Genomic DNA, 17,986 nt, shown 5'->3' on the forward strand with positions numbered 1-17,986 from the left:
AGGATATTAGGGTTTCTCTCCATATCTACTTTGTTTCCTCAGATAAAAGGTTTTCCACTAATTTTGTCTCCCCTCCCTACTCTCATTCATACAGTTTCTTGCTTTATATGAAGACCACATAACACAAAAGAAAAGGAATAAATTTAGCTTGTAAGGTTGCCATATTTTTTTCTATGTTTATCACTGCTGTATTTAATTGCCTGCATCACAAGGATCAAAGACAGATGAAGTGGGAAATTCAGTAGGTAGCAAACAAGCGCCAATATAATTTGATGGCTGACTTTCTGCTTGCTGCTTTACGCTCATTAACCCAATTCCTTTGAACTCAAGTAGGAGATGCAGTTAACACATCATTGGCAACCAACCTCCAGGGATGCTGAGAGGGATAAGAATCCCAGGCGAATTGGAGAGAGACGAGCTGGTGATGTCAGAATTTCCCAGCCTACACTCAGGTGAGCAAAGCAAAAATTCGTGAACGTTGACCGATACCTGTCTGCCGACAAGGCTGTCGACACGGGGAGCCATGCACGAGCCCTGTGTCCCAGGCACTTTCCCTCCTGTCTCTTCTTTCCTTAGAAATGAGCTTGCGAATTTAATTAATGGATTTACTGATATTCCATCTCATTAGCTATATAGGGTAAGATCAGCACCATCTCGTTCAGAAATATTTTAAGAACTTAAGTGGCCTTACTGCTCCGCATATCAGATTGAACACAGAGAGCCACGGCCAGGCACAGCACGCTGTGGTTGTGAATAAAATTCCTCCTATAGCGCTGTCCTCAAGCACGCCTGATGTGAATGGGGTGAGTAACAGTGCACATAGATGAACCAAGCTGATGGTAAAACTGTCCTGCATCTTAGCAACAGAAATGGAATCAGATGGTGATCTTTACGTTCAAGACAGGCAAGTATCTGTCTTGTTACTTCCCCCAGTGTCACAGGATGAAAGCTGATTGCAGCTCACTTGATAAGATGAGCGGTCTCAGGGATGCCAGGGGCGAAGGGGCACCTAGGGAGCATGTGGCTGGAAAAGCCTTTCGTCTTTCAACCGTTCTGCAGTAAAAGCTCTTATTGCCCTTTTTGAAATTCATTGCTTGGAAAATCAGCAGACACTACTATGCATAATCACACGTTCATACCTGCGGTCTGAAAACAACCAAATCTCTTCCAAGTCATTGTTACCATCAACAGCAACAACACCCACTGACACCAGCATGCAGAAGGTGTTTCAGCTGACACAGCCAAAGCAATCAAATTCATTAGCAGCAAGGATGCCTCAGAAGCTGCAGAAAGGGCAGCTACACATCAGGGATCTAATTTGCTTCTTTCCTCACCTTCATTTCATCACCTACCACCACTTCATTGGCTTGTTACCTTTGTTTAATAATTTATATAGCCCCTGCTTAAACATTCTGGTGTGCTCTGCTTATGGGAATCTGTGAATACGTGACTTGGGACTTTATGCATATTTAGGGATATTCCAGCTGGGCAAGCACCTTGAAAAAGCAGTTCTGAGGCTGCTGGAAAGGAAACAAGAGGATGACAGCTTCAGATGAAACAACGAAACAAAGCCCATTAGCCCTCTTTCAACAGCGTCTGGGTAAAAAGCACGGCACGCCTCAAATGAGATGGGGCGGATGCGTCATCCCAGGTAGAGCTATGGTTGAAGATCCTTCACTGGCTGGTGACACGATGAAACCCACCTGCATTCACAACCTGTCTAGACACAAAGGAACTCCATTTTAATTAAAGCTATTTAACTAACCCCGTGCAAACCCCGCAGAGGCATTCAGTTCAGCAAGGCTCAGACTAAATACAAACTTTCCCAGGAATAGCTGTCAGCCTGAGCTGGGAAGATGCATGAAGTGACTGACACAGCACTGAAAGAATTATTTTTGTATACACACAGCTGTACTGACACAGCTTTTTTGGCATGGGGGAGTGAAATGAGATGTTCAAGACAGTTGTCCTTATAGATAAAGGACCCAGAGCACTCAGAGCTGGTCGCTGTCCCCTTCACCACGGCATGCAAATCCTTCACTGAACAGACTCTAGCCTTTCCTCTCCCCTGACATTCATACCTGCTTCCTCTCAGCCATCTAAAATCCTAGCCTGGGTGCCCAGGTCCCCAGCTCAGGTCAGACCACGTGCTCTGGGAAACGGAGACGAGCACGCTGTGAGTGAGGGTGTGTACGAAGGAGACACAAAAACAGGCAGCAACCCAAAGCCTCATCGCCCAGAATTCAGTTTGACCCAGCCCAATTCACCGTGAGGTCACCCAGGTAAGAGCAAAGGAAGAAGGGCTCGCAGGGCTCGCTCAGGCAGCTACAATTAGGCTGGTAGACGATGAGGCTGGAAGCGGCGCTTTGGGGCAGAGATTCTGCTTGGGAGGAAGCTGACATTTTTTAAGTGTGGAGGAAAGTAAAGGACTTTCCCCTGAAAGTTTACAGTTAAAAAAAACCCTCTTGGTAAAAATTACAAAGCTGTTGTATACTTAACCTTTTCCTTTCCAAACTCATCTCTGCTGACATTTGATATTTGAGAGTGAAAGAGGAAATACAGTTCTGTTTTTTCAAAAGCAGCGCACATCTCAGCCCGGTTACCTCCGCTGGCACAATCACGCCGCCTGTCCATCTGTCAGTCCCCACTCTGCCCCAAGGCTGACAGACAGAAGACTAATACACAAGCTAAGTGAAAAATTAACTGCCAGAGATATCCAAAATAAATACCTCGCTGATGGAAAGGCAAGCCAAACTCAGCCTTTCCACGTCCCTTTTGCTGGCTGCAGTCAAGTGAGCGCCTGCAGCTCTCTGGCACTTGCCCTGGCGATGCTGTGGGAGGACAGACAAAGAGGAGGAAGCAGCTGATGTGCCAGCAGTGGTGGTACTTCAGACAAAGAGGATCTGGTCCTTGGGCAACCTCGTTTTATCTGCCCCACTGCTGCTAGAGAGGCCACTGAGAGCGATGGGTGCTTCTGTTAAAAAGCACAGCTTCCAGAGGGAAAACACTAATGCAACGTTAACTTGTAATGTGCCTTTTTCAGGCTTATGTCCTATAAATCCTTCTCTCCTTACTGTTCACAAACGACCTCTGCCCCAGGACTGAAGCTGGTTTGGTTCTGGGTTAATAAGCTCAAAGGTTAGAAGTTAATCCAAGACCAAGCATCCACCAGTGCTCCCAGCATGACTGAGCACCCCAGTCTACCTCCTGGCTCACTCGGCTGGCTGCTGGGGTTCAGCATATCCCCATCTGGGGGCTGTCCCAGAGCAGCTCGGTAACCTCCCCTCCCCTGCAAAAACAACAAGGTAAAACATGGACAGATCAAAGTGCAGAAATTGTGCAAGAGCAGTCAATGATCTTGGGTTTTGCGGCAGGAGCTCTTGCGCCCAGGCTAGGCAAGTGCAAGCGTTCAGACCCTGGTGCCAACTACCTTAGTAAGCTATGCGACTTCCACAAATACTTTTACATTCCTCCTTGGACAAAGGCTTGAAGCTGATTTGCACACACAGGAAGAAAAATGCTGGTTGCACTCTAACACTGCACTGGACAGAGCATTGCTGACCAGTATTTCTTAAGAATTTCTTTCCAATCTGCAATAAAATTTACATCAAGCTAAATTTGGCTGAATTCTTTAACCAAACCCAAAGCTTATCAGGGAACAATCTCCTGCAAACAGAGCATCCCTTAGAAGCTAGGTTGAGAGACAGACAGCTTTTATCTCCAAGTCTTCCAAAATAGAAACCGTCCTAAAAAACAGGTCAGTGCTGGCCATCCTGCCGTTTCAGACACTGTATTTAGCAATACAAGCATACAACAAAGTGAACACACTGCTATTAGCTATACTACAAGATGCGTGATCGTAACTGACATGCAGTTTGCATGAGCAGCCAACCCTCCAGAAGGAATCCGGAGTCCCAGGGAGTTTACGAACACTGAGCGATCAGCACCGACTCCCTGTGGGTTCGGTACCAGTCACTAATTTTGCTATCTTTCTCAATGCAAATAGGATCAAAGCACACCTCTAATCCCAGGGACAGGATCAATGGTCCAAATGCAAGCCCAGCAGCAAAGCCCCCTGGCTTTCAGGTGCATCCACTGGCCACCAGCAGCTCAAGCACCTGCATTTACAGCTACCTGGCCCTGAAGAGGAAATGCTGGAGGCATACAGGAACACCCGGCATCGAAACATCTTCAAGGCCACACATCTCTGGCCGCTTTACAAGTGGCTCCATCCCCCATCCTCCCTCTGGTTCACATTGTTGTGCTAAAGTACTGCACGCTGAGCAAAGACCAGCAAGGTCGCTAAGAGAAGCAGACCTGGTGTTTGTAACATGCTCATGGAGAAAAAACGGCTCAGGCCTGGCAGTCACAGCTGAAAGAGGTGGTAATAGAATTTTGGGTGTAACCTCAAAGTAATTAATCACACTGGATACTTCACATTTTATAAAAACACACGCCTCTGCACGTCCCTAAGCTGGCACTTCAGCACGTCCTGCTCCTGCACACATGGGGGCTTCACAGTGCCCTTCAATCCCCACCTCTCCTTGCCCCAGTTCCCCCACAGGTCCCAGTGGCTGGGTGCTGCTGGCAGCCCGTGGAGTGGATTTTCCTGCTGGGTTGCGACCAGCAGCAGACTGCTGGGGTGGCAGCTTCCACGCAAGCACCTCTTTTCAGTTTCATACACATGTGAAAAGCAAAGCTGAAGCCCCCAGTACAGAGAGGAGTCATCAGCACTGATCACTCCATCATTTGCAGTGCAATTACTCAGCCACTCAACCCACAGCTGCAGGAGCTGTCTTCACACCGGTGGGAGATCCTGACACGTTATTCCCTGTCAGGCGTGACGTGACACATCCCCAACATCCACTGTTTGCAATAGCGTATGCTAGCGCAGCGTGCGGTGAGGCTGAGCACTTCAGGCCCACTAAGGTATCAGGACTGGACTCGCCAAAGCTTTCTGCTCAGCGAACTCCCTCCAAGCTGATTTTTCTGCCGTGGTCTGAGCTCAGCCACATACACCCTCCTCCTTTGTCTTACCATTCATGGTTTCTCCTAGCTGATTTGCAAGATACAGTACCAGTGGAACTGCAGGCAAGGCACAAGAAGACTCTTAACATTCAAAAGTCTTCATGTAAATCCTGATTGTAAAGCAAATTAATTCCAGTCTGAGCCAAACTCAACCCCGACCAGCAGCTGGGCAAACACATATGCCTCCAAACTGCAAGCATACAACTTAAGCAAATGTAGCTGATGAATGCTTTGGGTAATCGCGTCCTTACCCCATTTCCCCCAAAGTAGTATCAGTTAAAACCAGTGGAGACATTTCCTGCTCAGATTTCAAGATGAATGGTGGAGTTAATTTCCTAGCACAGACACCTACTGCTACTTCAGAGACCTTGGGGTACATCCCTTGCCCCAAGGTGCCACTGCAGAAAAGCAGAAGTCTAAGGTCCTGTGTCCGACCACCAACTCCGTGCAGGTTCCTGACACACCGCCAGGCATTCAAAGACAGCACTGAACACCTGTGCTTGGGCAAATGAATTCCACTCCCGTCTACTAGTTCAATCTACTTCAAAGCCCCATTTAATGCTTGAGTCAAGGCACGAAAACACGTGCTGCGGTGATCTCCACCTTATGTTGGCTAATTCCAGAAAATGTAAGATCCTTTCTTGTATCACCCCCAAACTGACACTCTCAGCAAAGCACAATGGAACACCTGCTGGCTGTTGATGTGACATATCTATGATGATTAAGTGTTTTACTCACCAGTGTTTCCCTCTTCAAAAGTTCCTGGGATGAAGTGTGACTGTGTGGATTTGGATGCTAACACCAAGCCCCCCAGTGCCAGGGTGCCTAACCCGCATGTGGCCAGCAAGTTAGCAAGTCCAGGGCCACTGGGTTCAGGCACTAAAGATACTTCTGTTGCCCTTTCCTACGTTAAAAAAAAAAAAAAAAATCCATTCAGATGCTGTAATGTCCTGTACATGGCTCTAGGGCACCCTGAAAGCATCTTTTGCGCTTTCATTGAGACCGTGAAGTATGAGTGCAGGAATGCACTACAGCCTGCTCTCCTAAATAAATACTCCTAAATAAACCCTGTCCCTGCCTCTCGCACCCAGATTTGCATTTCCATGCTTCCCCTTACCACACCGTGAAACTTCTTTTTCCGGTTGGGCTGAGCAAGCAGCAAGGCAGCAGCTCCCACCAGGATGGAGGGCAGCCGAAACATCTCTGCGCAGCAAAAGGCAGGAGATCAGAGTTTGTCTCTTTAATCAAAATGAGTGATCGTCATGAAACTTACAGAGAATGATCTTTGCTACCTCTCTTCCTCACTGTCAAATCTGAGGATGCAGCAGCCACATAAAACCATGTTTCCCTGGGAAACCAAGCTAAAAATAGCCGGGCTGGCTGGCTCTGGAGACTGGTCTGGAGTTTTTAAAATTGCAGTTAGAACAAGATATTACCCTGGGTTAAGTATCCGGATTACTGATGCGGAATGCTAAAGATCCCAGCGTGAAGCCTTGCTGTCCCACCTAACACGGGGTCACGCTGAAGAAGGCCGACCTTCTTCCCGAGCACGGGGAGGAGCTCGCTCGGCCTTCGCGGGTCCGTGGGGGAACCAGGCCTGTGGCAGGCGGCCTCTGGTCTGGGCTCCCTGGTTTGGAAATACCTTCAGCCTGGGCTCAGCTTCCAGCACACAGACAGCACAGAAGTGAAAGCTGAAGCCAGCCACAAGCCCCCTAACCCGGCCCAAATCCACAGTGACCGAGCGCAGCTCCGGGGGCATCAGCTGAGGTCCTGTGGGATCCACCTTGGCTGGTGTGACCATCCTCTGGCCAGCACCTTCACGAGATCGTGGTGATCGTGGTCTGTGGGACGGGGGTTGGGGGCTGCTGGGGGCCGAGGAGTATGACGGGAGGCGTGAGTGCTTCTGGCTGCTCTGTGCTTTTCCATCACGAAGATGCCAATGAAACATCGCACGCTGTCAAAGTGATCTACGCAAACGTGAATACGACGTATTTCTGTTAGAAGGAACGGTCCCCCTGAGGCCCAACTGCAAACCAAGGATTTCTGGAAGGGAGATGACACCCAGCAGGGCACAGGGCAAGGATGAAGCCATCTCTACAAATCATCCCTGGCCTGCCCCAAGAGAGCGCCCCGCAGCTATCCAGATGGGGTGCCAGAGAAGGAAGAACACTTTTCTCTTTGCCAGTATCAGCTCGTCATCTGAGTTCACACAAGGAAAAGCAAGAAGGGGAAAAACAATCCTTTGTGCATTTAATTCAGAATCTAATTACCTTGTATAAATTAGTTAGCCAAGGTTTCCACCTAAGATTTAACACGTAATAGCCTATGAATCACATCTCTGTTACATGATATATTGTGCCATTTATATGTAAAAATGCTTTATGCAAGGCACCCTGTGGACTAGGGATATTAATTTATACCACAGGCTCTGGAAGATTAAGTGAAATTAAAGAAGATAAGGAGATAAGACACTTCTGCTGATCAATGTATCTTAATGAGGAACATGCTCTATGTGCATTTTAAGGTGAAATCAGCCATCAGAGTCTGTACAGCCGTAAGGTCAGTTGTCCTATATGAAGGCGGTATACATTAAAAGCTCACTGATTGCAACAAAGATTTTCCTATCAACAACATTGAAGCTGTTTCCCTCTGCATGTTTTGTCTGCTGCTCGTACTGTATGCTTTTAAATACTCTGTTTAATCTGCCCAGATTAATTCTTGTGGACACAGACCCAGGCAAACACTATCCCTCTCTCTGCAGTCTTGATTTTCCTTCTCCCAGTGAGCCACGTCTCGTGGCAAGAACTTTTCCGGCGGCTATTCCGCTCAATCCCTATTTAGTTCCTGCCAGTTTACGAGCGCCACATACAAGAGTGACAAGGATCATCACGCCGTGCCTGAAAACAGGCACATGCACCCCAATTTCCCTAAAGAGGCAATGGCACCCACTCCAAAAGCTTTCAGCTCACTTTATAAAGAGCACTAATCACGCAGAAGTTATTCCACCCAAAGGACAGTGCACAACAGCCACAGGCAGGGGCTGACTAAGAAGTTGCACTGAGGGATGAGGTTCCTCCTCCTGAATCAGCAGTCTGCATCTCCAACAGCATGAAACTGTTTTCGTGTTTATGCTGTCCCTACCAGCTCCTCCTCGCTACTTAAAAGAGAACAAAACATTACTTACAGTCTAATTTTAAGCTAGTGCCCTGGAGCCAGAAACTGAATTAATTTCCATAGATACTGAGTGGTTTTACCAGTATAGTGGAGCTAATTACCTCCTCTCCCCCCATCTCCATTATTACTGTCACCTCCTGTAGGGACAGCACAGAAGCAATGTCCTAGCCGTATGAATGCAGCATGCAGCAGTGACCCAGAACTGTCTGGGAGAAGATGGTAAATGCTCCCTTAGCATCTCATACATGCCAGACATGAAAACACATGAAAATAAACCCTAATGGAAAAGACTCTCAAACTTCTGGACTCAAGAAGTTGGAGAAAACAAACTTCTTGCAGTCCAAATAATTCTTATTTTATTGTGTGTGCCTAAAGACAACGCGGCTTAGCTCCAATAATGCAAAGGTGCCAGGTGCCAACAAATGCAGAAGCCACCCAGTGGTAACTTCATGATGCGTTTTTATGCATCTGCTTAGAAATTCCCTTTTGATTAGAGATAAGGGAATTTAGACTGGCATGAAAACATGACATGCCAGTTATAAAAACTGAACTCACTAGAAAGAAGTGCTTTAGGTATGATTCCTTGTACACGTGTTTCAATAGATGTCCGTATCATCCTGTTGATATCCTTTGTAATGGTAGGATCAATTTATCCATAGCATGTATGCATTCAATTGCGAGCATCCAAAAAAGACAGTTTAATCACAGTATCCACATAGACATGAGCACACGCTAAGGTAACTGTGTTCCTTCTAGCAACACTGGCCTGATGTGCGGGTGAGCAAATACCCAGAAGCATGCAAGCCTTCCTCTAAAAGAATGTGTACAGAGGAACAACTAGGAAAAAGAAAACTTGAGAGGTGCAGTATGCACCATGCTGGTGTCATTTCAACTTTCTACCCTGGACTGCAAACCTGAATACAATAGCCCCATGAAATACACCGGAGTGAATATAAAGCATTTAGTGAACAATCACCTCTGTTGGATCATTTTCACCAGAAAAAATGATGCTCAACACAGGCCTTTAACAGCACTGCTTAGACTCTCCAGGATAGAAGCTAGAAGCCTAATTTTCCTCAAAAATGAAAAGATTAAGGCATCCTGTGATTTAATGGCATCTCTTCAAACAACAACACTGCCTGCAATCAGAACACAAAGGCTTCTGAGCAGGGAGACCAAAGATGGGAACAATACATCACAAGTAAAAAAAAAAAATCTAAATGATGCAACAAAAACATTTCTTTTCATAAACTACTGTTAAACAAATGAGGGCCCATATTTCGCATTCATTATCATTCTGCTAGCAATTCCTTGGAGATTGCAAGCCAGCCAGCATTTTAGTGCACACACTAAAAGAGATGAGGAAAGAGGATTTTAAGTAGGTCAGCAGTAAATATGATCAAGATGGATCTTTTTTTGTTGGTTTTGTTTGCTGTCAGCCACTGGAGTCCTTATTTGAGAGAAACGCTAGTGCTGGGAGTAAACAGTTCTCAGAGGAGCAAGATGGGCATCACGTTTAGAAGAATGTGTGCCTGTTACCTTTCTGAAACCAACTTTTTACCTCTGCCATGGGCAAAGCTTGTGACATGAGCTTGCTAGCAGAGCTGTATGCAGAGCATCGCTAGGACTCGCCAGGCACAGCAGCTGCTTGCTCTGCCTTGTGGAAATGGGTATGTAGAGGTCTGCTGATGAGGAATATGGGAAAATGTAGCTTGGGATTCTATGCCAAGGGGATTTTAATGTAATTGCAGCATTATCTTCTTCTCTTTCTAATTCCCTTTCCCACCCTTGGATTTCTTGAGCTAGGGAAATCAACCTCAAAACACCCCCCCTGCCTTGCTGAATAGTGTGTTTGGAGAAAAACAAAACAAAACAAAACAATGAGGAAGGTTTTGGAAGAAAAGAAAACCAAACGGTCCCTTTGTTCCACGAGCTCTGGGGATCACTGTGTGCTTGCGTAAGGGTGGGACAGAGGAGGGATGGGACAAGGAGAGGCAGGATGCCCGGGAGAGCAGCTGCCTCCTACCATGCCTCTCTGCTGCTGCGCTGGGAAGCCAAGGCCAGCCGCAAATGGAGGGATGTGCCAAGCCCAGAAGAATAGCTTCACCGTGTGGATAGAGGCCCAAACTGCAGCGGATGCTCAAACCCCAGAAGAAGGACGACAAGCCATCATCTGCCATTTCCTGAAAGCCTTCATGGCAGAGGGCTCTGTGCTGCTCTCGCGCTGGAATCCAGGTGCAGCGCGCTGGCTCCAAGATGTTTTTCCCCTGCTGTGTGCGGCACAGGACCCCGCTGGTTTCAGAGCAGGAACAGCCCCGCAAGCTGCTCAGGTCCCGTGTTTGTGCAGCGCTTTCCCCTCTGGCACTGAGCACTGCCAGTCTGCAGGGGCTGAGTGGCACTGGTGCCATTCAGCAGGAGAGGGAGCTTGGAGAGGGCAGAGAAAAGGAAAAATACGACTAACAGCTTACACCAGTGCAAGACGCTCCCAAATATTCAATAAAAACTGGATTGTGGCTGCATGAACAGGAAGAAGAGACCAGTTTGGTTTCATTTTCAGATGCGCAGGAGACATGTAATGCTATTTCAAATTGCAGTTTACATCCCACTCAGCTCTGCCTTAACAAAACAAACTAGCACGTTGTTTCTAAAGCTTAATTGTTGAGTAGTGTGAGAGCAGACGGTGCTAGCTTTCTCAAGGTCCTCAGGGATGTGAGCAGAGATGGACATTGCAGAAAATGACTCTCCAATATAGTGGCTTAGAAAGTTTTGGCATTTCAGGAGTTTCCTGGTCCTGGCTGAGTACCTGGCTGTTCACCATGCCCATTGCGCACTTGTAGCAACTTCCACCTCATCTTTCCTCATCAGTGGAAAAAAAAAAAAGCCAATGAAAACAGAAACCTGTCCACCTTAGAGGCAGAGTGCAACATCTGACATGATCAGAAGGTGGAAGCAGTAGGTGCTGTTTGGGCTTTTCCCGATTCATTTTTGTCTCATTTACCTTTCGGCACTGAAGCAGCCAAATGAAGTCCCTGACAAAAACCAGCTGTAACAGAAGAGCGTACGCACCCCCTTCATCCCCAGCTAAAGCTGCAGACTGCAGAGAGGGCAGGTCTTTGGAAGCAAAACCTCTCCTCCTGCCTAGCGGTACGCGGGCACACGGGTAACGAGCCCATCATATCAAGTGCATTTTGCCAACTATTTATCAAACCACTGAGTGTCATTTGAAGAAAACGGCTCATTGTTTTTCTCTCCGTAATAGCTGTCCACTGAAGGCTGCGGAGATGCCGAAGGCATGTATAATCGCAGCCGCTCCCATTTAGCTCCCAGGAAAAGGCAGGTCGAGCCAAAGCACCCGAAGGACACTGCGGAGCCTCGTCAGCAGGCAGCTACGGCGCGATTTGGCTCTAGCAGGGCAGCAGGGTAAGCACTGGAGCCCCTGACCGAAGCTTTAAATAACGGAATGGTTACGGCAGACATTCCTTGCAGCAGTTCAAACACCACCATTTGGGTTTGAACTCATTTAGTTCTTCCAAAGAAAAGCAGCTGTTATGCTGTGATCATCTGCAGTCTCTCCCCACATACATCTCTCAGAGTACTTGATGTTCTGCCTCAAAAAAAAAAACCAACAGGTTTTAAGGCAAAACAGTGTATCACTTTGATCATTTCCAGGCTTCAGAGCTCTAACTATGATGTGCCCCATTAGTCTGGTGCCAGCAGCACATTTTAAGGCTAGATTCTTTAAGGTGACATTTTATAACGTGGATTTTGTTTCAAGCATCCCTAAGTGCTACGACTGCCCCCCCTGCAGCATGGTGCAGAAATCGGGGACAATACAGCTCATTTCAGTGTTGTCCTCTGGAGCCCGTGATACACAAAGGCACAATCCAGCAACCACATCTGGGGACAGAAATGCCTGAGCTCCAGCTAAGCGATGGGTTCAGAGCCACCAGACAGAGATTTATCCCAACTTCAGCTCTCCTGGGATGTGCAGCATCCCCCACAGAGGGGCTCCTGGGGATTCATCATGCCCTGCAGGTCCTGCACATGAGCTCCTGAGGACTTTGCATGCTTCGAAGGTGCCACCCAACCCAAACAAGGACACTGATACGCAGCACATGTGTGATTCCACTGGAGGTTGATGAAGAGCAATGGAAAGCCACAGTAACACGCGCTGCTGAAGGAGAAACCCTTTGCGCAGCCCTACACTTTGTTCTGCTCCCTGTGGGGTGCCAGAGATAGCACCTTGGAAAGGAAGAAATTATGCCTTCTAAGAGAGAAAGCCAGATGTTTTTTTCTCAGGGCCTGTCCTCAGCACTGCTGTATAACACACCAAAGGGACACCAAAGGATGTATAACATCGCCAAGGGACAAGCCCTCTAGGGCACGATCTGGTCACCCAAGGCCATCTTCCCCAGAGTACAGGCACCTGCTGGGATGCAAGAGCCCTCGGAGCAAGAGACACCATTCATCGGTCCTTCCCCGCACGAGAGATCACCCATCAGCATGGCTACAGGCACTGGAGGTTCTGGCACTGGGTACAAAATGCAGAATGGGGATTCCACACCAGCTCTCTCCTTTCCTGTATTTCTTTAGCCTTCCTACTTAATTTAGCATCAAAACATACTATTTGGACAGTAAATTATTACATGTAACGACTGAGCGACAGACAGGATCAAACAGTTTCATTCTTATAAGGAAATTTACCTGGGATCATTCTTGACACCTCTCTTTTGAAAAGCGGAGGAAAAAAGCAGTGTTTAAGCAATGGCAAATCAAAACTGATTTAGGGATCTGAAGGACTGAAATGAAGCCAAGACATTAAAACTAACCGCAGAATTTATCATAACTACAGTTATGCAAATCTTTTTGATATTACATAAAAACCAACACAGCATTATTTTTAGGAATTTGGCACACTAGACTAGAGCCATGGACAAAACACGCGAGCACATATTTCTCTCAGATATTAGACTAAGAAACACAGCAGTGGAATTACAAGCTGCAAAGGGAAAATTTATAAGGAGAGCAATACACCGAGCACAATACATTAAGTAGATATACTTCAATTTTATACTGCGAATTTGATCCCACAGACTGTACTGTCTTTTTCCAGCCTGCTTTTTAACATGAGCTGTAAAACTTCAGCTCAGATGTTAAGTCCTGAATTCACTGTAAAAGGAAAAAATAAAAGCTGTAAAGTTTGTCAAGAATCAAAAGGTTATTCTTTGGGGGTTAGTTTGTTGTTGGCAAAGTCAGGTTAGTACAGCCACATTAAATTACTAATTTATTTGACCTTATCTTTAGGAGAAATTGTTGGGACCCAGTATTTTACCAAATTTTAGTCTCCATTTAAAAATTAAGTTCCTTAGACATTTTCAAAAATATCAAGTACCAAGCTAGGTTTCTTTACGACATCCAGATTTTATCGGACAGATGCTTCACACTTTCTAGAGAACAAAACAAAACCAACCTTCTACCCATAAATATGTAGTTATGCACAAAAGTCACTAATTACTTTTGAAAGCAGTCTCACAAACAGGGCACCTTTTCGAGAATAATTCAAATACTGAGTTCACAAGATGAAGTGCTCTGGGTGATAGATAAATAGAAAGAAAGCAAGCTTAAAGGAGAAATTTTTGGCTCTGCCAAAGATGCTGTAAAATGGGAAACTGGAAGGAAAATTTCATTAATATGTACTGTTACAATACTTTATTTTATACAAGAATGTGAAAAAGAACAGAAATTATTCTGATGAAGTTTATCAAATATCTAAAGACTTCAAGAGAAAATGCACATATTACCCCTTTGTTTCAAACATTAAACTAGGAAGTCTATTTTAATATTTTTCCACTCCTTTAAAAATATGAAACCCTTGAAAACAATTTTTTGTCCTTACCCTCACAAAAACATCTTTTTTGATATTTAGCAGATCTCTCAGAAGTTGAAGGCGTGCAGTTAAAAGGCAAAGCTGTCCAGAAGCTTGGGTCTAGATTTGCTGCTCCACAGAGCTGATGAACTCAGCACCTTTAATCAGAAGTATTGAGACTACACAGAGGAAAACTACCCCGTAAGTGACTCACTGTAAACAGACGGCGAACACATCAACTTATGCTAATATTTAAGCATCACCTATGAGACATTTTTAGTCTCCAAAGGCTTGTAACTAGCAGCTCCTGGATGCTGGCAACTGCAACGTGGCCGGTCAGCAGCAGCATCCCACCTAACGGGGAGGAAACAGGTTAAACATTTGGCCGAGATGTCACAGCGAGTGGAAGAGCAGGCACAGGGATGTGAGTGAGTTCTGTGTTTAGACCAAAAATACATCTGTATTCATTTTGAGTCCAAATCTGCATTTTTTGAAAACAGATAAGTAAAACACGCTCGGTCTAGTTACAGCAGACTACAAACTACAAGGGGAGTGTAGAAGATTACTTGTCTAGTAGCTTGTTTTCAAACGTAGTGTCCCTTTGCTTAAGCATGAGGCAGATGGCATGAGTTACAACCCCTCCCCAAATAAAACAAAAATATAAAAGTTTTATATGCCTGAGATTTGTGGAGCGGGGAGGTTCCCAGCACGCAGGCCGGCGGATGCCAGGACAGCTGCTCGGGGCAGATGGGTCCTTTGACAGCTTGATAATACGGACTTGCTGGTGAAACTAAGCCCTGGTAGGGACAGCCAACGTGGGGCCATCTGTTTACTGGAGAGGAAAGGCTCTTGGAACAGCAGGTAGCCAATGCTTTGGTTGAGAATTAAACCAACAGCAAGATCATCAGTATTTACAACCTTTACTTGTGCAGCTACATACATATAGCTGGCAGCGCAACTCTTCCACGTCAGGCTGCTCCCGTGCAACGCTCTAGCGCCGCGCTCAGCTTTGAGATGTGACCTGGGATTTTTGCTCGGTGTGCACCACCAATGGCTTTTTAGAAGATGCTTTCTGCTTATGTCTGTTAACGCCGGGCAAGGTAATGGTTTGCTTCAAACTTTTAGAGTCTTGGATGAACGCCAAGCGCTTTAGTTTAAGACTGAAAATAATAATATGGTCAGAAAGTGTACAAATTGATACACTGGACACAGCAGAAAACCCATAAGGAACTTTTTTTTTGATAAGATGAAACATTCCCATTCACCTGTTCACATAATGATACCTTCTCTGGGGAAAATCCACAGCACGCAGCATCAAAAATGAAGTTCAGTTGGGAAGGCTGGTGCGCTAGCTGGAGAATGCAGAAACTCCACATCGCTGCACCACAATTACTGCTCAGCTGTGATTTCTTTAATCATTTCTATATTCTGATCATCAATTTCTCAAGGACAGTAGGGAACTGGACAGAGCCCCATAAAAGGGCAGAGAAAATGTTAAGTGCTCTGAAATATTAAAATGTTCACATTTAGAAGCATGATGGCTTCTATAACACCTAGACAGCAGGAAGAGGAGGAGGAGGATGGGTTTGAATTTTCTATTCTAGGACATGTAAAACATGTAACAGCTTCTGATAATCTAAATGTGTTTTTTTTTTTTTTCCCCAGAACACAAATAATCCTTCCAGTTTCACCCTACTGCCATAGACAGTCCAAAAAGAAAAAGGATTCATCTGTTTTAACCCAGTGCATCCACTAGCTGGGGATGAGGAATGAACTGGGCACCTCAAATAACACTTTGAAAAGGCTAATAAGACAAAACATCATTAGTTAACGACACATCAAACTGGGGCTGGAGGAACTATTTTTATTGGAATTATGGTTACAGCAAAAAAATGGTTCTAAATTTTTGAAGTAATCAATGATTATTTATTTTATGTGCCCTGAAGAACACTTCCTCAATAACCTCTACACAAAACTACTTCAGAAAACACCAAGCACCCAAACACCGAAATTCCATCTCCTTCAAAGAACATCAAGCTCCAATAACTTCTGTCTACCAAGATCTCCATCCACCCCAGGAGGACCCCGAACTCCTGCCTGGAGCTTTAGCATCTAGGTGCTCTTTACAAAACGGACAGTATCAGTTACCTTCTACCGACATCTGTGTGCAGCTTGAATGTGTTTCAGCCACAGCGGTGTTCTCTTTCCAGTGAATTTCAGAGAGAATTTGTGTTGACAATGGGAGTAGGACTTGGGAAAGAAAAGCTGACCAGTAAAACTCTTCACACTCAACGGAATATCATAAAATATAATAAATTGCTACTATTACGTTATCAGACAAAAGAATTGACTTTTAGATTTAGAGGTCAAGTACGCAAATAAAGGACTCAAAATTTTGCAGCAAAGATTAAACTCAGCCTCTTGAGAGCCCAATCCCCTCTCCAGAGCTCACTTTATTCTCAACATAAATCCAGGACTGCAGGAGACAAAGTTATTTGCACTGTGCCGGGAACGTATTGAGAAGTATAACAAAAGGCTACTTTTTCCACCAGGATGTGAGATAGGGAAAGCTTCCCTGGTCAGGGGGTTCAGGACCCACATCAGAGACAGTGAATGAGCTCTGCTCCAGCAACAGCGTCAGGAAGATGAGTTTTAAGAAAGGAAACAATCCTCTTCCGACTGCCTTAATGAGTTCCCTTCTAGCACGGCAGTTCTCTAGATAAGCTCTGTAGCATCAATAGCTGAAGAAAACTTTCCCAAATAATACAAAATTTAAAAAGAGAACATTAAGAGTTCATCATGGTGCTAGAACTCCTCCTATTCATGCCATGAAGTCACCAAAAGCAACAAATCTTTCATCTACACAATGTATTTTCCAAAGAAAAACTGTCATTTCTTAATCCCAGTTACAATTGTGTGGTTAACAAACCTGCACAGGAATTACCAGAGGTGATTATGAAGATCGTAAATTAGCCAAAGGCAAACCTTAGCTAAATCCTAGAAAAAATTTCTAAGCCACAAAGACAAGGTTAGAGAAATTAAGCTTTTATTATTTTTTTTTCATTTTATGTATTTTATTGAATGAGGAAATTGTTTTTCCTTTTGCCACCACCCTGCTGCAGGGTTGAGTACCTGGCGCTTAGAAGCTGACAGCTAACTGCAGGCTAGGGCTCCTCCCAGACAACAGCAGCGTTTTACTAGAAGTTATGAATAGAAATCCTGTATAAAAACAAAGCTATTTATGCTCCACTCAAGCACTGAAAAAAAAATGTTACAGAAGAATCTGATATGAATAAAGTCTAGCCCTTTGTCAGGATTCAGCCGATGACAACAATGGTGTCAGCCACTGGCACGGCTGAATCAGAACTAAACATGGGTTAGTTGGCAGTGGTGACAAAGGACAAATCGCATTAAATAGCAATTTAGAAGCAGTTTGTTTCCAGCCCGGTTTTCTGAAGCAGCGCTCAACTCCTTTTGATCTTGCCTAGCCTACGAGAACCCCCCAGTATAGATGGAAACTTCCAGTTAAAGAGCGCTCATCACGAGCCCGGCTGCCGGCGCTGCTGACACCCATTGTCAGCAAGAGATAATTTTCATAGCATTCACAAAGCTTAAGTGACAGATTAATTTGATACCAGCAGTTGTAACACCCTTCCTTTGTGCGGAGGTTTTCTGCCTTATGAGGGACGGTTATTTCCTTGGAGTAAGGATGGCTGGTTAAGAGCACGCTATCACCCATGGGTTTTCAAACACCAGTTCGGACTCCTCTTCCTTCCCTTCGGTCCCAAAGAAACATGAGTTTTCATCGGCATTGTCTCTTTGAGGTGGCCACCAATTATAGAAAAAAATGCTTCTGTCTTAACTCACATGTAAATCTAAGTCTCAGCAGTTAATAAGGTTTCTACAAGAGAAAGGCAA

General features: G+C 45.3%; 1 protein-coding gene across 3 annotated transcripts in view; it reads right to left on the bottom strand.

Annotated features, from left to right (window-relative positions):
- The window catches only part of MYO1D (myosin ID), a 157,848-nt gene that overhangs the window by 33,790 nt on the left and 106,072 nt on the right, over positions 1–17,986 (bottom strand). The window contains exon 22 of one of the 3 annotated variants that reach the window (XM_048047787.2): positions 13–17,969. The exons of the other annotated variants lie outside the window; for them this stretch is intronic. Within the exon in view, the coding sequence (XP_047903744.1) occupies positions 17,951–17,969 (19 nt within the window). The 3' untranslated portion in view covers positions 13–17,950. Of the gene's footprint in view, positions 1–12; positions 17,970–17,986 lie in introns of those variants that run through there. 3 annotated transcript variants of the gene reach the window in all.

Source organism: Anser cygnoides, chromosome 22 (assembly GCF_040182565.1).
Source record: "Anser cygnoides isolate HZ-2024a breed goose chromosome 22, Taihu_goose_T2T_genome, whole genome shotgun sequence".
NCBI lineage: Eukaryota > Metazoa > Chordata > Aves > Anseriformes > Anatidae > Anser > Anser cygnoides.